Source organism: Gymnoscopelus braueri (genome assembly GCF_963280865.1).
Source record: "Gymnoscopelus braueri genome assembly, chromosome: 19".
Classification (NCBI taxonomy): Eukaryota; Metazoa; Chordata; class Actinopteri; order Myctophiformes; family Myctophidae; genus Gymnoscopelus; species Gymnoscopelus braueri.
In genome coordinates, this window is record NC_137621.1 from 48,160,288 (window position 1) to 48,186,878 (window position 26,591).

Here is a 26,591-nt window from a genome sequence, read left to right on the forward strand (position 1 = left end):
CCTCCTCGCCGGTCTTCACCATTTATGTACACATTGGCAGCATACGAGAGGCCAGAAGCGTGTCTAACGTGTCAATTCAAATAGCAAAAAGAAAAGGGCCGCTATTACAGTCGGGTTTAAGTGGACCAACTGGGAAACGGTCCAAGTGCCGGGGACTGCATGGGCTGCCGGAAAACCCACAGCAGGAATCAAAGACATCGTCTCCGTCGGGTGGAAACCTCACATCGCCAAAACTGTTACTTTTCAGGATTCAAATTCAAAAGCATCAAAAGTAGCAGATCTACAAGATCGAAACGAGCTTGCAGATCTGCTACTGTTGATGCTTTTGTGTGATGCTGTAGTATGACCAAGTAGGGGCGTTAATTACGAAAAAACACAAAAAGTTAGAATATGGAGATACGGTTTCTGCTCGACAACAATGATATGTTCCGTTCCTCTCAAAACGGAACACTAAAAACCCTTTTTTTCACAAGTTATTGAAGGAGGGTGACAGCAGTGTGTGGGAGTTTCATCGGGGCAGAAAACGTTTTGTGGCAAACTTGTCATACTGATAGGAGCAACTATAGTTTGTGAGACTAACGCTGCAACTATCGATCATTTCCTTTGTGACTATTCTTTTTTGTTTCTTTCAATTTTGTAACCCATTTTTTCACCCAGTAATCCTGGGCGCTACACTCCCTCTGCCAGCCTAGGGAGAGCCTAGAGCCGAGCTCATGCCTCCTTCAATGCATGAGAGCTAGCAAGCCGCTTCTTATCACCCGACAGGGGGGGAGTTTCCCCGGTAGGACGTAGCGTGTGGAAGGAACACGTTATTCCAACCAGTTCCTTTCCCCTCCATCAGGCGCCCCGGCTGACCAGGTGGAGGCAGTATGGAGACCAGGATTACTGCATGTTTATTGTGAGGGTACCTACCCTAGGGGACATGGGGAGAACATGTAAACTCCACACAGAAAGGCCCTTTCGCCAACCCCACCTAGGGTATGGGCACTGATGACGCGGCGGAGAGAACACGCCCCCCAGCGCCCACAGCGTCCCCGGCGGGAACCGAACACAGGACCTTCTAGCTGTGAGGCGACAACGCTACCGTGCTAACATTTTGAAAATAGACGATCTACAAGCTGACGCGTCGCATGTTGTAAGCTCGTAGATTGGCTATTTTCACAATTATCGATATATATTTTTTATATTCGATTGAATCGATTAACTGTTGCATCCCTATGTCAGACCTACAGAATGTTTTAACCCATTAAGACCGGGAACGCATCTGTGTCGTTTTAGATTTATTTGGCTATTCAAAAATAGCAGATCTACAAGCTCATAGCGAGTGCTATGAGCTTGTAGATCTGCAAAAAAAAATTAAATTGTGAAATATTTGTGCAAATCTTTGAATATATATATATATATATATATATATATATATATATATATATATATATATATATATATATATATATATATATATATACATATACACACACATATATATATATATATATATATATATATATATACAGGGTCCCCACACATTTTTAGCAATGAATTTCCAAAACTTTTCCAGAATATTTAGCCCAATTTCCAGGCCTATATAACAATCATTCAGCGCAATAATGTGTCTCTTACTCCTATGTAGAATGCCCAAAGATAGGCAGTGTAGCAAAAATAAAGCATAGAATATAGAATAGTACAATTTCATTCAAAATTTCATGCAAAATTAGGGCATAGCTCACTGGCATCCGTATGACTTATTTTATTTAAATAATATATGCCATCACACAGCCCGTTCGGCGAAAAACTACTTATGTTACATATTTCGTGTAATGTTATACATGTTTATGAAAATGTTTTGTATTAACAAAATCAATAGCCAAAAACAATGCATAGCCAAATATTTTTCCAGGACCCTTGATAAATTCCAGGACCTTTGATCAATTCCCAAACTTTTCCAGTACTGGATTTATTTTTTTTCAATTTCAAAATATTTCCAGGAATTTCATGACCGTGGGGACCCTGTATATATATATACACACACACACACACATACACACATTTATATCTCAAATCTTATCTTCTGGGGGATTTCAGTTGAAATGTTCGCTTTAAAAAAATATATATATATATTATATATATATATACACATTCAAAGATTTGCACACTACATTTTTCCAAAATAGCAGATCTACAAGCTCATAGCGCAGCACTCGGTGCCGCGCTATGAGCTTGTATATCTGCTATTTTTTGAATAACCCAAAGTATAAGATAATGGTTAACATGGAAAATGATGACAGATTCTTTCCCGGTCTCATTGGGTTAAAAGGCAACGGCAATCTAGTGGGGATAGCCATGTTTCCTTTCTTTAACCTCCTATGAGAATCAGTGCAGCTGCAAGGCCAATTCTGTACAAGTTAGCAATATATTTTTAGTCTCCTAGTGTGTCTGCAATGCATCTGTGAGTGCATAAAACAAATGCATCTCTCTTATTTACACTTCTCTGATGAGAGACTGGTTGAGAGAAAAAAGATCAAAGTCAAAGCTGAGTTTCTAAAAGCAGCCTTTTTTGTGTTTCAAGACCCAAACGAAAACGAAAAGATTAGCAGAGGATTTGCTGATCTTGAGAGAACAATTAAGTCTTTCGGTCATTCTCCCTTGTCAAGAAACACCCATGTGATCAAAACTAGCACGAAGAGAAAGTCCTTCCAGTGGTGGAAAAAATACTCACATGGTTTACTTAAGTAAAAGTATCAATACTGCAATGTAGAAATACTCTGTTACAAGTGAAAGTCCGGAATTCACAATTTGCTTGAGAAAAAGTAAAAAGTATTCGCATTAAAAGATACTTAAGTACTGAAAGTAAAAGTAATCATTTTGTAGAAAATCCCAAGTTTCCAAATGTATAAAAATGCGTCGCTCACAGATCGGCTATTTTCAAATATCCTAAGTATGCATAGGGCTTAAGTGTTTAAAGTATGTTTTGTAATAATAATCAAAATCTACAAAGTAACTTAAGTTTTCAAATAATTGTAGTGGAGTAAAAGTACAATATTTGCCTCTGAGACGTAGTGGAGTAGAAGTAAAGGTATTGGAAATTGGGAAATACTCCAGTAAAGTAAGAATATCTCAAATTTGGACTTAAGTACAGTACTTGAGTAAATGTACTTGGTTACTTTACACCACTGAAAGAAACCACAGGGTAGGCTGTGGTTTTGTGCAGTTTGGCTTCAGCTGGGTGAGCACAGGGTCAGCAGGGTGACACAGGGTGAGGGGGATGGGTGGCATTCCTTAATCCCATCGTGCAACACTCCACTGCCTGCTAAATTAACAGGGCTTTTTTCTTTTTTCTTTTGGGGTGCTCAGTAGCCTTGACTTGGTGCCAGCGGGGTCGTGTCAGATGGCTGGTTCTCCCGGAACCCACTTGCAGACCTCTGGGAGATTTCAAAGTCTAGCTTTAGCATGTGCTGCGTCATTTTACCTCTTTGTTGCTTATTTTAACCCGGACAGATGTCACAAGACTGCTAAATACTCAAGACATTTAGGAATGTAGTTTGTCACGCAATCAAGACTTTAACACTTAGCAACTTAAACAGACCTGAGTAAAACAGACCTGAGTTGGCTCTGTCCGTGGACAGTTTTTTTCCCCCACCAAAAAATATCAGATCTACAAGCTCACAATGTGTCGAAGGAGATATGCATTGTGAGCTGTGGTGTAAAGTAACTAAGTACATTTACTCAAGTACTGTACTTCTACTTGTAACAGAGTACTTCTACTTTGCAGTATTGATACTTTTACTTAAGTAAACAATTGGATTACTTTTTCCACCACTGATTGTGAGCTTGTAGATCTGCTATTTTTGGCTAGTGTTCCACCCAGAATATGGATGCTGGGGTGCAAGTAGTTAAGCCCTATATACTTTGTTGTATGATGAATAGCGAAAATAGAAGATCTACAAACAAGTTGAACATTTGGGATTTAAAAAAAAAAAGAAATGTATTTTTTTGGGCATATGCCCATAATAGGGACGCCGGGGTTAATGTGTTCAACTGGTTTTGGATCGATCAGTATTAAATTGAGTATGGCAGTTATATGTACCTTTTGTACGTGTTGCTGTGCCTTTAGTGCCTTCGTGTGTCCCTCCTTACTGGCAACACCCTGCAGAGAAAACACAAACATACCCCAGTCAATAATATGCAAAGTTATGTTCCACAGCTATTTTAGTACATGCTGTTCAGCATGAAGTCTACTAATTATTCAGTGCACACACAACCCTCACTAATTACACTGTAGCAGGCAGGGGGGGAATGTAAACACACTACATGGCAGATCTGTCCATACAAAGTGTGTCCACGTGTTCACTGTCTCATCAATGTTTTCTTTGAGTGATATTGATTTTATTGGTCGACACGTCACAATAATTTTACATGAATCAATACTTAGTTAAACAGACGGTTTTATGTTAGGCCTTCACAATGGTGAACAAGCCAGTGGCATTAACAATGATGTCACACTGCCACCTTGTGGTGGATTGAGAACAATGCATGAAGCAATGGTTACACATGAAACAAGTAAACAAACAAACAAAAGCATTAAAAACCTGGCTATGATCCTGCCACAAAACAGTGATTATAGGAGTCAATAACTAAGCTTATACGCGTAAATTCGGTGAAATATTGAGTGTAATTCTGTACATATTCTGTTAATACATTCAGTGCATTGTGTCAATTCTTTACCATGCATTCCTAATAGATGAACCTTGACAATGAAACATATTACTCGCACTCAATCATATTTCTTTTCTCTCTTTAAAATAAAATCAATTTCATTCAATTACAATTTCTATTGTAATGTTTAAAGCTTCTTGTAAAATGTATACATTTTGGGTAATTTCGCATAGTTTTTCTTACGCAGGACAAACAGACAGACTGTAAAGACATGCTCTACTGCCCAAGAATATTCTTCACTTCAGGTAGCCAGACACTTTCCAAGAGTGACTTACAAGTGCGAAATGAGAATAAGCCAAATAACGTGAATTCAACATGCTATCTAAATGACATTCTTAACATGAGAACAAGTAACCAACGATATATCTGCAAAGTCATCTAGCATCGAGAAGGGATACAGGGAGAGGGAAGTGCTAGGGGGGTGAAGTGGAGTCTGCAGAGGTCAGTCTTTGGCGGAAGATTGGAGAATCTATTTAGCTAGGGTGACCATACGTCCTCTTTTACCCGGACATGTCCTCTTTTGGGGTGCTGTCCTGCCTGTCGGGGGGGGGGGTTTATAAAATCCTTCAAATGTCCGGTGTTTTGGGATATATATATTTTTTTACAATGAAAGCGCTAACTATGGTACTTCCGTAACCCCGGTTTTGTAAATTGCGAACGAGTTGTTCACATTGTTAGTGTTGCCATGTCCGAATATTTACCGCAACTTCAAAAACGTGCTTATTTTTCTGGCTTGTTTTGGAGGAATGTTTCCTTATTTCTCTCACGAGACTTGGCAACACAGCTGCTGATAGGCTGGAGGCACACGTGACCAAACACACACACACACACACACACACACACACACACACACACAGTCACACACACTCACACAGACACACTGAACAGCATACATCGCGCTCAGCGCTGCCTGTCATTCATTGCTCCCCGACTGAGAAAAGTTACACAGACAGAGGCGGAGAAAATGCCGAAACGCAAATGCAACTTCACAGATGAAATGCGCAAAAAGTACCTGTGTTTTCGTCTGGGTCGTGACAAATGTGAAGCAGAGTGTACTGTTGGCAAAGCAGGAACATATGTCTCCGTGGCAAATAAAGGTTCGTCAGACCTGCAAGCCCATATTGCCACTTCAAAGCACAAGAAAGCTGTGCAAGGCGAGACTTCTTCTGCCAAATTGACCGACTATAATAATGTATAATAATGGGGTACCTTACTTGTTCTAAGATAAGTCTAAGACTTGAGAGAGAGGTTATTTTATTTTGTTAAAAAGCTGAATGTTCATACAGAACTTAACATGAAATATTATAGAGCATATTTGTATGAGAGTGATTATTTTGTTATCTACCTCTCTTTTCTTTTTGTTTAAATGTTGAGGCATTATTTACATTTTTTACATTAGCCATATAATAGGAGACATTATTTTGAAGAATGACCTATAACATTGAAGAACAGGCTACTTCTCTATTTTCTTTTGTTTATAATTAACAGGTTTTGAGGCATTTTTTACATTTTTACATTATAGGAGCGTAAACAACAATCTGGTACCACCCACCCATAAAACAAACATGGGCAAATTCTCCTTCTATAGCACAGCCACCAAGGAATGGAATAGTCTAACCCCATCCCTCAAAAAATGCAGTTCGCTGGGCTCATTCAAAACTGCCCTAAAAACCCATCTTTCTGGAGGCCGAAAGAGGAGCTAGTACCAGTTTCCCTGTAGACAGACGACCCCCCCCCCCCTCCTCTTTTTGTACATATTTTGTATTTCCTCATGCTTTTTTTGTATATAATTTTTTATTTTTCCATGCTTCCCCCCCCCTTTCTTTTTGTACATATATTTTTAAATGCTTTTTTTGTACATAGTGGTACTTTTTCTGTATTATCTGTATTTTCATGTTGATTTTTGAACTGTTTGGTTGCTACTATATATGTCTATGAAATTAACTCAAGGACCCCAACGGAAACAAGTCCGCAAGGACTTTTTTGGCCGGACCTTTTAGACAAAAGCATTATAAATGTAACTGTGTTGTTTTACATTCTTTTGCCTAATAAAAATTTCAATCAATCAATCAAACAATAGACATGAGAGGTTATTTTGAATAATGGGGTACCTCACTTGTTCTAAGATAAGACTTGTTGAGAGAGAGATGTTATTTTATTTTGTTAAAAAGCTGAATTATTAATTTAAGCTGTGATTATTTTGTTATCTGAAACAAACAGAGGAGACATGCTTTAAATAAATAAATATATTATTTATAAAGCAATATTTTTCAGTACCTCAAAGAGGCCCAGAATTAACCGAATTAACCGAATTAAGGTACCAAAAAAAAACCCAAAAGTTACAAATCCGGGGGGAAACCGCCAAAAAAAATTCGCGCGCGCACGGAACGCGCGCGTGCATTCGTTGGGTGTCCTTTTTGGGAATTCAGAATATATATGGTCACCCTAATTTAGCTACTGCGAATCACGCCTGCGTGCATGTTGCCTCCGCAATGTTTAGGAGGCAGGTCAGTGACCCTGCATTGTACAACCAAACAGATACTTTTTTTTTTTCAGATACCTTTTTTTAGGGCCAAAATACATTTTATTTCAAAGGGCCAAGTCTACACAGTTTGTTTTGTGTCTCCAGCAGAGTTTCTAGTGTCTCTATCTCTCTCTGGAAGAGGTTGCACATGAACTCTGCAACCGCACTGAGGCGCTCCAACACAAACAATACCAATACAAAGACGAGGAATAAGAAGAATAAAGTGGAAGTTACGTGTGGTTGCAGGTGTAGGACCCCCCGCGACTAACCAGTCGACTAGTCGATTTAGTCGAGGTCAGGCCTAGAAGCCATGTATTGCTGCTATATATTTATGCTGACCGACACCGTAATGCACCTTCATGTAGTTAAGATTTTAATATTGATTTTTATTGTTGATCCAGCACACAGCCCAGCAGGATAGGATGTGCATGCCTTTTGTCACTTTACGACACCTTTTTCATTGATGATAAAATGTAACCTTGAACCCTGGAGCCTTGCAGCCTCTCTCTCCACCTCCACCTCCTCCTGCTCACCTTGACATTGGGCCGGACCCTCAGGTCTCCTACGTCCTTCAGCTTGGACTTGTAGAGCATCCAGCGGTAGCGCAGCTCCTCCAGACCGTCGTCCTCCGCCGCAGTGGCGGCGGCGCTCGTCCCGCCGGACGCGGCGGCGGCACGGCGGGCCGCCGCGCCCTCGCTCCCCTGGAGCAGGAGCTGGAACTGGTCCTGACCCCAGCCTACGCCCGCCCTCAGAGCCTGGACAGAGGGGGGGGGAAAGAAAATGAAATAATCAATCTTCAGTGTTAATTCTCCTCCACAACATTTTTTACTCAAATCTTTGCTTCTCTGGGATTCTACAAATGTCCTCTAAACGTTTTCTGACAAAAAAAAAAACGTATGTTGCTATAATATCAGTGGTGCTCAAACTTTTTCATGTCAAGGACCACCCAAAATGATATATACCCAAGACTGATAATGTGTTTGTCAGACCCTGATGAAGACGAGTCGATGTGCGTTGGCCTGCTTGATTGCATATCGTTGCTGTCGGGCAGAAACCCCTTATCTCCGTATTCAAACTCTTGGTTTGTTTTTGTAAATTAACGCCCTACATAATCATACTACAGAGTCACACAAAAGCATCAAAAGTAGAAGATCTGCACCCTCAAGTGTGTCGATCTGCTACAGATCGAATATTATGAATACATTCATAATATTACTTCACCTGAAGATGGGAGGGCCTTAAAGTTTCTTTTCCCTGGTTGTCTGCACCACTTAAGGACAAATATCACACCAGACTTCCTGGATAATCATGTTTTTTTTAATAATTACATTATGTATTAAGGGATAGTAAAAAAAAAACACAATACATCATCTTAAATAAAATAAATGCATCCAAAGCTGCAATCCATTAACTTCTGCGGTATCCAGACCAGCAGAGTGACGAGAACACCGAGGGACAACAAGATACCGTGTAAACAAGCATTATTAATTACTGAAGTGATTAAATTAGACAATAAACGTATTTATTTATCAATTATGTACAGTAAATAGTGCGATAAATGCTGTCAACATTTCTTAGCAGCATGAGACATTGACTCCAACCATGATTTATCTGTAAATAAATATTTGTTTGGAGTGTATTATCATCAGATGTACAGCTCAATGTCGAGGAGTTTTAAGCACTTTAAATCCCATTTGAGCATGTGATAATAGGCGAACACTAAGAGTAAAAAAAAATCCCAAGATTATGTTTTTCAACAAAAAAAAACTCTGCTAAATCTCTCCAGCTATTTCCAAAATATAAACTTTTCAGGAAATGAAAGAAAAAACATGTTTAAAACTAGAAAATGTGCTCCTCGGAGCACAAGTCTCCGCCAGCAGACTATAGCAATTATATTATCATAGCAATAACTAATGAGATACAGTAGAGTAAAAGATTTCATTGATTTCATTCTTTCTTTATGATTCTTAGCTCTGTTTAATTGAAGAAATGCTCTGTTTACATTGAAGCAATCTATCATATGGGAGTCGTCATAATTGACTGGTTTGTTCAAATACTTGTCTGTCTTCTTCATCTTCATTGTCTTGAACAGTTTCAGCAGTTGATTGGTGTGTTTGATCAGCTTTGGCCTTCTGCGCCTTTGTTTGACCAATGTTAGGTGTTCTCAGAGGGACACACACACGCACGGACGGGTGATTTGGACTAGAAGATACTGTTCCAATCAAGACTGATTGATCCTGTCTTACCTCGCTTCAAAAACGTAAACGGTTTTTTGAAGTGACACACCTATTTATAGAATTGTATTTCGTCATGCATTCCTCTAGCCAATCAAAGGCATTGGTGTCAACATATTAATACGTATTAAGATTTCGGTCTTGTTGTGGGATCAATTCAACTCTAGTCCTCTTCTGTGTTACTGTTGTAGATGAGTATGCTTTCTTAGCTTTGGCCTTCTGCGCCTTTGCTTGACCAATGTCAGGTGTTCTCAAAGGGACACACACACGCACGGACGGGTGATTTGGACTAGAAGATACTGTTCCAATCAAGACTGATTGATCCTGTCTTACCTCGCTTCAAAAACGTAAACGGCTTTTTGAAGTGACACACCTTTTTATTATAGGATTGTATTTCGTCATGCGTCCCTCTAGCCAATCAGAGACATTGATGTCAACATATTGACACGTATTAAGAGTTCGGCTTTGTTGTGGGATCATTTCAACTCTAGTCCTCTTCTACGTTACAATTGTAGATGAGTATGCTTTCTTAGCTTTGGCCTTCTGCGCCTTTGCTTGACCAATGTTAGGTGTTCTCAGAGGGAAACACACACGCACAGACGGGTGACTTGGACTTACTGAAGGTACTGTTCCAATCAAGTCTGATTGATCCTGTTTTACCTCACTTCAAAAAGTAGGGGCTTTTTGAAGTGACACACCTATTTATAGAATTTTATTTCGTCACGCGTCCCTCTAGCCAATCAGAGGCATTGGTGTCAACAAATTGACACGTGTCACGTGGAGCTTGCCCAATGTTAGCTTGGCTAACAATGTTTGCTCACACAAAGCGAAAACATATTCTCCACCTTCGGCGGAGACAACAACACATTACTGCCTCATCAAAGTTGGTATGATGACTTATACATTGTCAGATACTTGAATGTGTCTTTATATTATCATCACTTTACCTAAATACTGCTTAAGTGGAGTAAGGAGGGTTTTGACCATTAATGTGGAGACTTTGTCATTCTAATCAATGATGGAAAAAACAACTCTCTCCAAAGTTGGAGTAACAATTGACCAACAATTTTGAAGATCCAAAGTTAGGAGGTCTGTACTTGGCCACCTCCTGTTTTCACTCTACAACAAATCTCTTCACCAAAAATAGCCAATCTACAAACCCACAACAGGCAGCATCGTGACGCGCCGCTGCAAACTTTTTACGCCAAATGCCAGTGGTGGGAAAAGTACTCAAATGTTTTACTTAAGTAAAAGTATCAATACTGGAATATAGAAGTACTCTGTCACAAGTAAAAGTCCAGAATTAAAAATTTACTTCAGTAAAAGTACAAAAGTATTGGAATCAAAATGTACTTAAAGTACCAAAAGTAGAAGTACAACAATGTTTGAAAATAGCATATCTACAAGCTCACAACGCGTGAGCTTGTAGATTGGCTATTTTCAAATAGCCTAGTATACATTTTATATAATGTAATAATTTATATCTGCAAAGTAACTAAAGTTTTCAAATAATTGTAGTGGAGTAAAAGTACCATAGTTGCCTCAGTCTGAGATGTAGTGGAGTAGAAGTAAAAGTATAGAAAATTGGAAATACTCCAGTAAAGTAAAAGTACCTCAAAATTGTACTTAAGTACAGTACTTGAGTAAATGTACTTAGTTACTTTACACCACTGGCGTTCATGTGGTGGTTAAGTGGTTAATACACAGGAATAAAGCCATATTCTACATCCACATCTTTGTTTCTGTGCACATCACAGAAGTATACTTCCCCTAAGCCTAAGGCAGTCGAGCGTACGCTCAATCAATCAATCTCAGTTTCATTCCTGAAGGCATAGACAAGGGAGTTGAAGGGACTTAACCAAGCAAAACAAAAGTTTTATCAAACAACAAATATGGTTCCTGTAACAGTCGCCGTCTCAGCCAGTGGTGGAAAGTAACTAAGTGCATTTACTTAAGTACTAAGTAAAATATTAAGATATTTGTACTTTAGTCGAGTATTTCCAATTTCCAATACTTCCAACTTCTACTCCACTGCATCTCGGATCCAAATATTGTACTTTTACTCCACTACATTTATTTGAAAACTTTAGTTACTAGTTACTTTGTAGATTTAGATTATTATTACAAAGCATACATTAACCACTTCAGCCCTGTATACATTTCGGCCATTTGAAAATAGCCGATCTACAAGCTCACAATGCTTCGCGATGCGACGCATTGTGAGCTTGTAGATCTGCTATTTTTAAATATTGTTTATACATTTGAAAACTTGAAATGGGACATTCTGAATGATGAGTACTTTTACTTGTGGTACTTTAAGTACATTTTGAATTCCGGACTTTTACTTGTAACAGAGTATTTCTATAGTGCAGTATTGATACTTTTACTTAAGTAAAAAAATGCGAGTACTTTTTCCACCACTGGTCTCAGCCATAATGATCCAGTAGAGAAATCCCTAAGGAAATAACTCTTAATCCTTCGTCTCTGTCCAGACACCGCAATGTATACAACGTTCATCCGGGAGCTAACGACTACAGATCGGCATAATCCCAGCCTGTTGATCTAGCTTGGCACTCTAATGACGAATGAGACAATGTATTCACTTCATGCCAGTTCAGACATGTCCGTCTTAACCCAATGTCCGTCTTAAAACGTTGACTGCATGTCAGCCGTGTTTATGTTGCTCTGACGAGATGATTCCTAACTAGGAGTAATTGATACATATTTGGCAAGCCAAGCTGTCAGCTTTGGCTCTCGTGTAAGACAGTGCTTCTCAAACCTTTTGGGGCTTTAGTATGCCTGATTTCTGAATCCATGTGCCCTCTTCACACGACTACAACATTTTGCTTAGAAAACTGCAAGAGCGTCATATAATTAGTAGTCGCATATCATATAATTAATTCATAGAATTAATAATGAATAATGAACTAATTTTAACCCACCTTTTCAAGAATATAACATTACAAATAAGAAATGTGAGTGAAAGAGTAACAATTATTGCCTCCTGAGCTGAAATGTTATCTGGACATAACATTTCTGTAAGTTTTGGTAATAAGTATAAGCTTTTGGTAATAAGCTTTATATTCAATAAAGTATTTTTTTTTTACTTAATTTTGATTTAACACTACAGATCAGCAGGTTCACAGTTCACTACAATACATGCATGTTTCATCATTAAACAAATCAATTCATACACCGTAGTACCTCCTCATAACCCTTGGGGAACACGTACCCCCATTTGAGAAAGACTGGTGTATGGTACTGGAGTAGGCTTGTCCAGTGGTGGCCAGTCAATAGAGGGCGCTAGTGCGCCACACCACCTCTCCTAAACCTAGATCTTCCTTAAATAAATATTACTTTAAAACATATTCTATATTTTAAATGATCAAACCAACAAGGTCAATATTATATAGTTAATGACTAGTGAGTGAAATGTATAATCTACCATAAAATGTAGATAAAAACTGTTCTACTGAGCCTAAACTTATTCTTTTTAAAAAAAAAAAATTTTCATCACCCAATGCAAATATGTTGTCCTACCTGGTACTGTATAAAAAGGGCACAGGGTAGGCCTACATGCTTTGGCACTCAGTATTACTAAGTGGGTCGGAACGGGTCGATACGGCGGACCTGAACGTCGAACCTGCTAAGAGGGGCTGTCCTGTCCCAAAAGCCCATGTTATAACCTGCCATGATGAATGACCAACAATAAAACCCTACATAAGTGTTAGTTTTCTTATAAAGTGCTTCTAAATCACTCCAGTGTGTTTGTGTCAACGTAATCCGTGTAGTTTTAGTGTTTAATTACTCCTCCACGGAGAGAATCTCTTGCAACTTCAAGCCGTGGTGCCGTCGATATATAACCGGAAAACTCGCCCCAAAACACGCTCGCCCCCATTTCTTTTCGCGGACCAGCGGTTCTTGTATTCCTGTATTTGTTTTACTGAGGATAAGGTTAGAAATAAGTTTACGGTTAGCCATATTATTAGTTTTACTGAGGTTACGTTTAGGAATAAGGTTAGGTTTAGGCATAGTTTAATGAGGTTACGTTTAGGAATACCAGGTGAATATCACCGGATTTCCCCGGGGGTGACTGTTTTGGGGCGAGAGTTTTGTTGTTCGTCTGTAGTGGGCAACAGCGCATGCGTCCGCAATAATGCTATCAGGATCAGATTATTAGATATTATTATCAGATATTAGAAGTATATTGGGTACCAAATATACTTTTTCAGACTCCTCCATTCATTGCACTGTACTGACCCAAGCGTATATATTTGTAGGCCAAAGATTTATATATTTGTAATGGTCAAGGTTTCTTCTTTATACCTGCCCAATAATATCTCTCTGTGTGTGTGTGTGTGTGTGTGTGTGTGTGTGTGTGTGTGTGTGTGTGTGTGTGTGTGTGTGTGTGTGTGTGTGTGTGTGTGTGTGTGTGTGTGTGTGTGTGTAGTGAAATAATAATATATATATATATATATTGGATTTGACTGCACATCACTAAACTGGATGAGATCTTACCTGGAGGGAAGAGAACAAGTGGTTGACATCAACGGAACCATGTCCTCATCCCTCCCGGTGAGCTGTGGGGTTCCTCAGGGCAGCATTCTAGGGCCGTTACTGTTTCTTCTATACATTAACGACATGAGTGCTGCCTGTAACTGCAAATTGTTCCTGTTCGCTGATGACTCGGCACTCCTGATCTCGGGAGAGGACAAGTTGCAAGTTGAGGAGGCGCTCAGCTCCGAACTCTCAAAAATCCGTACTTGGCTTACCGATAACAAACTGTCACTACACCTTGGGAAAACTGAATCCATTCTCTTTGGGACCAAACATTCCCTCAGACAGATGGATGTAAATGATTTCAAGGTCAAAGTCGATGACACAATTATCTCTAGCAAAGAAGAGATTACCTATTTGGGTTGTGTTCTTGACAAATACCTGACAGGTGAAAGCATGGCTACAAAGGTGGTCAAAAGAGTAAACCAGAGAACCAAATTTATGGGCAGAGTTTCCTCTTTTGTCAACCCTCAGGCCCCTCTCTGGGGCCCTGATTCAACCACTTTTTGACTATGCTTGCACCTCCTGGTACTCCAACACCTCAGTGTCACTGAAGACTAAGCTTCAAACCTCCCAAAACAAACTGATTCGGCTACTCCTCGGATTGGGGCCCATGACCCACCTTCTCCCACCCATTTTGCCAGCCTAGGCTGGCTCAGGGTGGAAGACAGGGTTAAACAACTAAAAATGGGACTGGCCTTCAAAATTGTAAATGCAAATTTGCCCGATATGCCCCCTATTCCCGCATATCTGAGTAAATACCTCCAAAAGGTTAGCGACACCCACAGTCACAATACCAGAGGGAGCGTTAACAACAATTTGGTACCACCCACCCATAAAACAAACATGGGCAAATTCTCCTTCTACAGCACTGCCACCCAGGATTGGAATAGTCTAACTCCATCCCTCAAAAAATGCAGTTTGCTGGGCTCATTTAAAAGAGCCTTGAAAAAATCACCTTTCAGGAGGCCAAATGAGGAGGTAGTACCATTTTCCCGTTAGACAGCAGACCCCCCCCCTGTTCTTGTACATATTTTTTTCCCCCTCTTTTTTATTTTCTTTGTTGTACATAGTGTTATTTTTTTTTGCTGTTTATTTTGTAATGATATTTGAACTGTGGTGCCACTATATGTGCCTATGAATTGAATACCAAGGCCCTCATTGGAAACAAGTCCGCAAGGACTTTTATGAACGGACCTGTTAGACAAAGTATTTTAAATGTAACTGTGCTGTTTTACATATTTTGCCTAATAAAATATTCAATCAATCAATCAATATATATATACCGTATATCTAGGCACAAAAAAGGTTGATAAACACTGTGATAGCCTACAGGATTAAGAATGCTGGCTTTCATACCAAAATGCTTAAGTAGATTGTAAACATAATATAGCCTAACTAATAAAACAAAACAACTGTTTGTCTGTTGTTATTGCAGTGAATGGATATGAATCATATAATACAGCACAGCAGTATTATTAACCAAAACGGTACAAAAAGGTGTAGCACTTAATCAAAATTTTTGCTCATGCCATTAATTATGTCTGTCTTTCACAAATGAATGCCTAGTACTAGGGCAGGGCCTATCAAAATAAACTAGTGTGATAACAATATAGTACATGTTATTGTTGGCTTGACTTTTGGTGTAGCACTACCTGGGGAAAAATCCACCAGCCGCTGCTGGGCTTGTCAGTCTACCTGTTACAGTATGATGCTAAAAATACATGTAGGAGTGTATATACACTGTCATTTCTTGCAAAAATAGCTCCCACACCCCCACTAGCTTTGCTTGCTTGAATACATCCGTATTCAAGCAAACAAAGCTAGCGGGGGGGTGTGTGACAGCGTTTCAAAACACAGAGGAACAAATGAACGAACCCACCTTGAGCGTGTCCTGGCGGATCTTGAGTTCTTTGGCGCCGAGCGCTGCACCCTTGCTGCTGAGGAGGCCTGACAGCAGCTCGTTCTCCCGGAGAAGCCAGGCCTCAAACTCTCTCCTCCTGGCGTCATTCTCGCCAGCACTCAGAGCCTGCCCCGAGACCGCCTGAAGGACCACAAATGCAACAAAGACAAAAGTAGAACACAGCCAGATTAAATCAATGTACAATTTAACAACTTTCAAACTGCCATACTTATTTTGGGCACACCATAGAAGGGGAGACATCCAAAAAATATCAGATCTACAAGTATTTGTGCAGGACACCGTCGTATGGAAAAGTATAGGTCTTCAAGTGGTTGGAAAAAAATCTCACAAATGTTATGAGCTACAAAAACGCATAAATGCATTAATATCTATATTCCTTGAAGTTGAGCCTGGCAACATTCACTGAATACAGATAGATGGCACTGCCGTCACAGAATACAGAGAGATGGCACTGCCGTCACAGAATACAGAGAGATGGCACTGCCGTCACAGAATACAGAGAGATGGCACTGCCGTCACAGAATACAGAGAGATGGCATTGCCGTCACAGAATACAGAGAGGTGGCACTGCCGTCACAGAATACAGAGAGATGGCACTGCCGTCACAGAATACAGAGAGATGGCACTGCCGTCACAGAATACAGAGAGATGGCACTGCCGTCACAGAATACAGATAGATGGCACTGCCGTCACAGAATACAGAGAGATGGCACTGCCGTCACAGAATACAGAGAGATGGCACTGCCGTCACAGAATACAGAGAGATGGCACTGCCGTCACAGAATACAGAGAGATGGCATTGCCGTCACAGAATACAGAGAGGTGGCACTGCCGTCACAGAATACAGAGAGATGGCACTGCCGTCACAGAATACAGAGAGATGGCACTGCCGTCACAGAATACAGAGAGGTGACACTGCCGTCACAGAATACAGAGAGCTGGCACTGCCGTACCGTGGGCGTGTGTGCTGAGGCCGACGCATTCTTGGCCACGTCTCTCCTGAACAGCATGAACGCGCCTCCTCCTTGTCCCAGCCTCTCTCCTCCGCTCCTCTCGTCCGTTTCGGCTCCTCCTTGTCTGTAGCCGCCACCACCGCTGCTGCCCTGTCTGTGACCGCCCTTGGCGGCGACGACTTGAGCTTCCCACCCCCTCGACCCGGCCTCGTCCGCTCCCCCCCGCCGTCCTTCTCCACTCGCCATGCCGTCGGCAAGACTCAGACCCACCGGCCTGCTGCTCTGCGGGGTCGGACCTCCCGGGGAGACTTTGAACCCGCCCCTGGCGCCAGGGCTGTCACGATTACAAATTTAAGTTGACGATTAATTGTCACTCAAATAATAGCGATTAACGATTTAAATTGTGTGTTGTGGCCATTGAACATTGGAACGTATGAATAAAAGATACATTTCCGTTTGCCTTTTAGGCGTCGTAATCAAAAATTGCACAGGGCAGACATGACAAATAACTTAAATATACAAAGAAATTATTGTCATTTAATAATGTTATACATGTAAAAAAAAAGCAGAAATAGCTGATATACAAGCTTACAACACGTCACAAAGTGACGTGTTGTAAGCTTGTAGATCTGCTATTTCTGCTTTTTTTATATTTGGAAATGGGTGAAAATGTTCAACATGGAAACGATTATGACAATTATGCAAATATAATTGGGATCATCTCAAATAATTGCGATTAGACGATTATGTAATAACTGTGACGGGCCTACCTGGCGCTCTCGTCGCCCGTGTGGCCCTGGAAGCGTCCCGCTCCCCAACCTAGAGAATCCACCTCTTCGACTCCGAATTGCCTTGAAGGGCCGTGGCCGAGAGCTTCCTCGTCTTGTCTGCCGACGAGTTCGCCGCTCCCCTGGAGCCACGCACCCTGGCCGTAACGCGGGCTCTCCTCGATGCCGACTGTCGCCCCGCCGGCGGCGGCGGCATGTCCTTCCTTCAACTCCGGCCCTCTCGCTCGGCCGGATCCCGGGCCCTCGTAGGCCCAGCCACTGTGGCTCTCTCCCGGGGTGCCCTCGGGACGACGGATGGCCGCCGAGCCTCCTCCGCCGGACCCGGTCGGGCCGTCTTCGTCCGCCAGCGACAGCAGTGTTTCGGTCAGGCTCGTATGGACCCCTGCCGCCGCCGCCTCCCCCCCTCTGGTCCTCTGGTCCCCCCGCTCGGAGTCGGGCGGCTCTGCGGAGCTGCTCAACAGCCTGGGAGGGAGAGAGAGAGGGAGCAACAGGTCAGTTTTTTTCAGCAGTATGTTAACCCATTAAGACCTGAAGCCGATTCTACAAACGTCTTCTGAATACCAACAGTTTTTTGTTTCTATATCAGTGGTGCTCAAACCTTTTCATGTCAAGGACCCCCAAAATTATATGTATTTGGCCGCCGACCCCCTTCTTAAAATATTTTGTTCCAGGGACCCCCAGAAGCAAAGATTTTCGCTTTAAAATAATATATATATTCAAAGATTTGCACATTTTCACGATTTAATGGGTTAATAGATACAAATGTCATTAAACACACTTAAATCACATGAACCCTAGCGTCCCTATTATAGGGCTAACGTTCGGCAAAGAGATTTGTTTGTACAAGGAAAAAATTAGCAGACCTAGTATAGAGCCCTGTGGGACCCCGGTCAACTAAGTACAGTACAAAGGGTTTAATTGAATAATTATTTTGCTGCTACAATAATACATCAAACAAGTAGACCACAAACGTTCAAATCAAGCAAAAACAATTCTCATAGAACAAAGTAAAAAGTAAAAGAGTAAAGAGTAAAAATCCGCTGTAATTTAGGATGATCTCTTGTATCTCTCAGCTCAGCATCTTAGGATGGCCCGTTTGTTTGAGTTCCTTGACTGACAACCGTGAATTCCTCCCTGAGGAGAGGTAGCCTATTACCCAGTGTCTGAAGTTGGACGTAAGCAGCTTTCTGGCAAAGTCCAGACACAGCTGAGTGCAGCTCTCTGCTAGAATACACAATCTGAGACTGCAAAGAGCCTCTGGGTACCCTGAATGCCTCTAGCCAAGTATGATGTACAAGCTCATTTTTGTTTGCTTTCCATTTGCAGGTAGCCTGTGTTTATGGAAACCACTTCTGGTCCTCTGACACCAAATTCTTTCAGGCGAGGCAGAGCAATTATTTTCCCTGTTGGCCGAGGTCAATATGTGGTCCACTTGACTGTCCCATCACATATTAACCTGGGTGGTGAACCCCAGGACGTTACCCGGGATGGTGAACCCCAGGACTTTACCCTAGATGGTGAAACCCAGTCTCTCCAGCTCTTTAATAAACAAAAAATGGGGGCACGGTGGCACAGTCGGTAGCGCTGTCGCCTCACAGCTAGAAGGTCCTGGGTTTGATTCCCGACGGGGGCGCTGTGGGCGTGTCTTCTCCTCCACGTCATCAGCGCCCATACCCTAGGTGGGGTTGGTGAAAGGGCCTACTCTGTGTGGAGTTTGCATGTTCTCCCCGTGTCTCCTAGGGTAGGTACCCTCACAAAAACATGCAGTAATCCTGGTCACTATACTGCCTCCCCCTGGCCAGCCGGGGCGCCTGATGGAGGGGAAGGGAACTGGTTGGAATAACGTGTTCCTTCCACGCGCTACGTCCAACCAGGGAAACTCTCCCCTGTCAGGTGATAAGAAGGTCAGTTGGCTCTCATGCATTGAAGGAGGCATGAGCTCGGCCCTGGCCTCCCTAGGTTGGCAGAGGGAAGGTAGTGCCCAGGATTACATAGACAATTGGCACTGGGTGTAAAAAATAGGGTAACAAAATCGTGGGATAAAAATTTTAAGAAAAAAAAAAAGAAAAAAAAACGTGTGTTAGAACTGTGAGTGTACAGTTACAGTATGGTGCTGTGTTTTGTGTTCTCCTTAGCCTGGAAACGAGACGAATCCAGAGGCATCACCAGAGATTCCAGACTGATATCTAGTCTGGCCATGCCAGGCTATGTTCTCCCTTCATGGTTTTGTGTGTTTGTTTGTTTGTTTGTATGTGTGCGTGTGCGTGTGCGCACGCGTGTGTGTGTGTGTTTGAGGTGATCCTCAATCACTAGTTCAGGTCTACAGGTGTGACAAGGAGCAGGGAACTCATCCTTGTTTGTCAGAACAGTACAAATAACGCAAATGCTGTTGTATTATGCTTCCCGTCTTGCGTGACGTGTTTGAAATGCATGAATCTTTTGTCGCTGCAAAAAAAAATTACTTTTGTTATTTTCCCTTGGATTGGGCGCTCAGTATTCAAAGGATGACAACTGTGCGGTGCCACACAAGGCCACGTCTCAGGTCCTTATTGTCCTCTGTCCTCCTGTATCTACGTCATACATGGGCAACTGGCGGCCCGGGGGCCACATGCGGCCCCCCGCAGGTTAATATTCGGTATACTGATATATTATTGATTTCAGCTGAATTCCAAACATACAAACATGACCCACTTTAATTACTTCAGTCTATACGAGTAGCTTAATGACAAGTTAAAATTCTATTGTCTTTTTAATGTCCAATGTATTTGTATTTAAGTTCATAAAGTTAACATAAGTATAACTAAATGCATTTGAAATTAAATTAAAATGTTACTTTTCAGGATTCCAATAAAAAAAAATGTACAAAAAAAAACTGGATTCCAAAAAAAATAAAATACAGCTATAAGAGGTTTTTGTACAGTATATGCAATGTGGCCCTCTGGAGTGAGTGTGGACATATAGTGGCCCTCTCCATCATCAAAGCTGCCCACCCCTGATCTACGTGAATATCCTTCACTCCAAGGGTTATGTAAAGGGCATCAATATGAAGGTAGATTATGTTTCAAAACCCGAGAGCTTGTAGATGTGATTTGAGCACTCTGACATTTTGCACGTGCATCATTAAACATTCATACACATGTCAATTGACATTTGAAGTCAAAGAATAAACAATTCTTGTTCCGTCGATCTACACGCGTCTGAATATTTTGTCTGCGACATTGTGTCGACTTCAAATTCCTTTATTCTTAAAAAAAGGCTAGGACAGAGCAGAAAAAGGACCCGAGATACAGCCTGTGTGTGTGTGTGTGTGTGTGTTCAAAATGGCAAGCCTTTTTTGTGAAAATGTCATTCTAAATCCATTAACTAAAATCTTTGCTTCTGGGGATTCTACAAATGTCTTTATCTTTTTGAAAAAAAACGTATGTTGCTATAATATCAGTGGTTCTCAAACTTGTTTCATGTCAAGGACCCCCCAACTCAAAATATTTTGTTTCAGAGATCCCCCCAGAAGCAAAGATTTGAGTTAAAAATGTATACATATTCAAAGATGTGCACAAATGTTCATGATTTAAAAAAAATAGCAGATCTACAAGCTCATAGTGTGGCACGAGGGCCGCGCTATGAGCTTGTATATCTGCTATTTTCGAATAGCCAAAGAAATCTACAGTGACAAATGTGTGTGCGCGCCCCAGGTCTTTGTGAGGCCATCCGTTCTGGCCCGCAAAGCTGAATAGCTCATTGTTTTGGCGAGGGTGGCGGGGGTGCTGGCGTACCTATAGATGTTGAGGCTGAGGTCGTGCAGGGCCAGCCAGGATGCCCGCAGGCGCTTCATGTTCCGCACGATGTAGACAGCGGTTATTGAGCTCATCGGTCATTATCAAGAAATAACACAGCTTATAGATCGGCTATTTTTGCTAGAGTACGGCATTCATTTACGATTTATTTTTAAATACAGCTCTGGAGTGAGTGTGGACATATAGTGGCCCTCTCCATCATCAAAGCTGCCCACCCCTGATCTACGTAAATATCCTTCACTCCAAGGGTTATGTAAAGGGAATCAATATGAAGGTAGATTATGTTTCAAAATCCGAGAGCTTGTAGATGTGATTTGAGCACTCTGACATTTTGCACGTGCATCATTAAACATTCATACACATGTCAATTGACATTTGAAGTCAAAGAATAAACAATTCTTGTTCCGTCGATCTACACGCGTCTGAATATTTTGTCTGCGACATTGTGTCGACTTCAAATTCCTTTAATCTTAAAAAAAAGCTAGGACAGAGCAGAAAAAGTACCTGAGATACAGCCTGTGTGTGTGTGTGTGTGTACTTGTATTACTATACTTGTGAGGGCCAAATGTTCCCTTAAATATAGTAGAATGTGAAAAAAATACATTTTGAGGACAATTTTCCTGGTCTTCACAAGAGAAAGGTTGTTTTATGGTAATAATAATAATAGTATAGGCTTACAATTAGGAAAGTATTCAGGTTGGGATTAGGCATTCAGAGGTTACAGTAGGTTTCGGGGGTTGTGGTTGGAGTTATGGCTGATTTAGTTGCGCACTGAAGTCTTGCACCGAATGTATAAGCTCACAACACGTGAGCTTGTAGATTGGCTATTTTCTGCTCCAGGGTAAGGTTTCAAAATGGCAAGCCTTTTTTGTGAAAATGGCATTCTAAATCCATGAATTAAAATCTTTGCTTCTGGGGATTCTACAAGTGTCTTTATTTTTTTTGAAAAAAACCATATGTTGCTATAATATCAGTGGTTCTCAAACTTGTTTCATGTCAAGGACCCCCCAACTCAAAATATTTTGTTTCAGAGATCCCCCAGAAGCAAAGATTTGAGTTAAAAATGTATACATATTCAAAGATGTGCACAAATGTTCATGATTTAAAAAAAATAGCAGATCTACAAGCTCATAGCGTGGCACCGAGGGCCGCGCTATGAGCTTGTATATCTGCTATTTTCGAATAGCCAAATAAATCTACAGTGACAAATGTGTGTGCGCGCCCCAGGTCTTTGTGAGGCCATCCGTTCTGGCCCGCAAAGCTGAATAGCTCATTGTTTTGGCGAGGGTGGAGGGGATGCTGGCGTACCTATAGATGTTGAGGCTGAGGTCGTGCAGGGCCAGCCAGGATGCCCGCAGGCGCTTCATGTCCCGCACGATGTGGACGCGGCCCTCCTCCGACGTGCGCTCCAGGACGCCCTGACCCTGCGCCTCTGTCTGGTGGAGCTGCAGCTCCTTCTCCGGGAACTCACCCAGTGCCCTCTGAAAGCATGAGATACACGACTTAATCAAACCACAAGGGGGGCTAAAATCGATGCCAGAAAATTGTAGAAAATAAGCACGAAATCAACAACTCCAAAATAAGTGCGAACTGTACAATAGGTGAGAGAGAGGGGGGGTGCAATGTAATGGGATTGCTTTTGTCTTTTGGGGATGGTAGAATCAATAGGAGAATGCTGTTTTGGGTAGCCTTTTATGTCTCTTTGTGTTCAGGGCAATTTAGCTTTTTGGATCTTTTTCCACCCTTTTTCCAGAAAACGCAACGCTGGTTGTTCACACTTGATGGTCTTATGTTTACATATCGTCTGTCGGGTGGAAACCTCATACCTCGTCCAAAACTGTCAACCTTTCAGGATTCAAATTCAATAATAGCAAATGTAGCAGATCTACGAGTTCAAAACGCGTCGCTTGGCGCTGCGTTTCGAGCTGTTGGATCTGCTATTTTTGATACTTTTGTGACGCTGTAGCATGATCAAGTAGGGCGTTAATTTACGAAAAAACACAAAGTTAAAATATGGAGATAAGAGGTTTATGCCCGACAGCAACGACATAACATCTGCGGTAGAAGATAGTACACGGACATCCAAGGGAAGAACTACAACAGACGCAATATAGTCCCAAGAAAACAGTAGAACAGCCGTTCTCAACCTATGAAGGATATTGCAAGTGGGCCCCCAAATAATTGACAAAACACACAGAATGTAATGATAATATAACTTGATATTAAATAAAATATGATAAGATAATGATACAGATAAATAGGTAAGTATTCTACGTCAGTTCCATTGATCCAAGCTGGAACACAATCGCTTGATTGATCATTAAAATAAACATTCTCTGAAAATGCAAGCGGCCCACCCATCTGACCACTTAACACGACAGCTGTGTTAAGTTTAGATTATTTCGATCATCTTCAACAGTATCCATAACATCACATACAGTGACATATTTAAGCCCTACTTTATTCTGCGTCGCACAATGGTGCCATGCGAAAATAGCCGATCTACAAGCTCTACAAGAAGCCCTATAGATCTAAAATAAAAGAATCCTGTCTTTGTATTATATATTACAACAGTCGTGCTGCACATACACTCTCACCCACACACTGTTTACATAACAAGACTCATTCCATAGTAACTGATCTCATTTTGTTTCTAATTGAATAACACATTTTTTTCCCTTCCAATTGTGCCTGTGTCTCCTTTTTCGTTACAAGCCTGAACCAGTATGTGACAATCAACAGATCAGTACAAATGTGTTTGCTGCGTACAATCATGTAGAGAGCAGCCTTTTCAGTGTGGTAAGGTTGAGAACTGAACATTTGAATGTTTATTTCACAACGACGACTGGCCATTTAACCCATTAAGACCCTGAGGCCGATTCTACAAATGTTTTCTAAATCCCAACAGTATTCTGAAAAAAACGTATGTTTCTATATCAGTGGTGCTCAAACGTTTCCATGTCAAGGATTTGTATTTGGCCGCCGACACCCATCTCAAAATATTTTGTTCCAGGGACCCCCCCCCAGAATATTTTATAATTGACTAAATCGATAAGTCTGATTGACCACCTAACCGTACATTATCCCGCTTATTACACAGCTACTTAATAAACAAATACATAAATAACTTGACCCAAAAGTAACAACAAAACGAAGTATTTCCTTGCTTACGGCAATCAAAGTATTCCATAGGTATTGGGCTGGGCGGACGCGGTCGGCTTGGAAAACAAATGCAAGTATTCCATAAGGTAACCGGAAGACTCGCCCCCATTCTATATATACACACCGCCGGATGTGCCTATAATACGGACGGATTTGCCCCGGGGCGACTGTGTTTTGGGGCGAGCGTTTTGGTATTCTTGCCGTTGTTGCACTACGGTCGCCTCGTTAAACAACAAGTGTAGTGGATCAAACAGAATCACTTTTCAGTTATTGCATCGTCTATTTTTCACTTCAAATGTTTTCAAAAACATTCTTGAGAGCAACATTTAGTTGTAAATGTCATGGTGTGTTTGTTTACATGGCTGTCATGTTGGATACAGCATAAAACCAAGCAGCGCAGGTTGATATCAGAGTCTTTGATTAGACAGCGGTCTATTAATGAGCTCATCGGTCATTATCAAGAAATAGCACACCGCTGAATTCAGCGATTGACCAATCAGAATCCAGTATTCAACCAAGCCGTGTAATAAACTGTGTTGTACAAAAATAGCTGATTGTGTTGGGGTTCAAGCGGTTAATCATAGTCGAGGCAAAAGTTTGAAATAATCGTGTTATTGAATTTGAAGTCACCTCAGCCAGGCCGCGCGCGCGCACACACACACACACACACACACACACACACACACACACACACACACACACACACACACACACACACACACACACACACACACACACACACACACACACACACACACACACACACACACACACACACACACACACACACACACACACACACACACACACACACACACACACACACACACACACACACACACACACACCTCAGCTTCATGCTGCCGGTTGGTGACGCTCCATTCCCCCTTGGGACTGCGGTACGACTCCAGCTTCTGCTTCATGATCATCAGCCACTTCTCCACGTTGAGCAGGCTCTCGTGGAAGCTCTCGTGCTCGCCGATGCTCTCCTCGCTCTCGCTCACCTTCACCTAACACAGCAAAAAAAACGAGTCTTGAGTGTGCAATTTTTACCACTCTAACGGTTTAAAGTGACACCTTGAATCTTGAGAAAGTATGAGAAAAACAAACACACACACCTAAGCTGTATTTTGGCCCCACCAAATTCCAAACTTTGCGACTCAGACTGCAGATGTTTGGCTCTTGGCAATTCAAGTGCTGCAGTGAAGATGTTTTTTTTTGGGGGGGGGGGGGCTGATGAAGAGCACTCTGTTTTGAAATGTGTCACAGCAGTTGTACATAAGTCAAAATGGCCAAAATCCCACCAGCAAGCACACTAGCTCTTTGGGTTTATATACACACACACACACACACACACACACTACTACAGACTGCAGCTTTCATGATATCTCTAGTCTCTTGTTGAAAGTTGAAGTTCAAACGAACAAAATTGGTTCTTCGTCTGAAGAGGCCTGGAACTTCATCATTTAAGGGGCACGGCCACTTGACCTTTGGCGTTGTAAATGTTTTTGAGGGCACAAAGGCCAAATGCCAGGGCAGGAAGGCCATCAAAAAATAACTATGATTTTAAGTCCATAGAAACTCCAGAGTCATACATTAACCCTAAAACATAACCACTACCCTGGACTATTCAAAGTATAATGGACTCATTAGATGGGAAGTCAGGGGGAGTTAAGAATGCATAATCTTGAACAAAAGACACCGGTGTCTAAAAACCTCTAAGGTAAGAGCAGTGGTGTAAAGTACTGTAACTAAGTACATTTACTCAAGAACTGTACTTAAGTACAATTTTAGGTACTTTTACTTTATTAGTAAGTGTGATGGCTGACTCAGCAGCCACACATAGACTATAATGTATGGTAACTCTTCCTTTTGGTTTATATATTTAGTGTGTTTATTTTAAGTTGGACATTATTAACAAGTTGAAATGACATAATTTATT

The 26,591-nt window shown here is 41.4% G+C and overlaps 1 protein-coding gene across 1 annotated transcript in view; it reads right to left on the reverse strand.

Annotated features, from left to right (window-relative positions):
• Positions 1-26,591, reverse strand: part of syne3 (spectrin repeat containing, nuclear envelope family member 3) — a 107,173-nt gene that overhangs the window by 15,703 nt on the left and 64,879 nt on the right. Inside the window, exons 12-18 of the mRNA XM_080413241.1 lie at positions 25,498-25,659; positions 22,796-22,968; positions 17,676-18,155; positions 16,906-17,239; positions 15,911-16,072; positions 7,771-7,992; positions 4,085-4,144 (exon numbers count right to left, since the gene is read on the reverse strand). Of these exons, the coding sequence (XP_080269367.1) occupies positions 4,085-4,144; positions 7,771-7,992; positions 15,911-16,072; positions 16,906-17,239; positions 17,676-18,155; positions 22,796-22,968; positions 25,498-25,659 (1,593 nt within the window). The remainder of the gene's footprint in view (positions 1-4,084; positions 4,145-7,770; positions 7,993-15,910; positions 16,073-16,905; positions 17,240-17,675; positions 18,156-22,795; positions 22,969-25,497; positions 25,660-26,591) is intronic.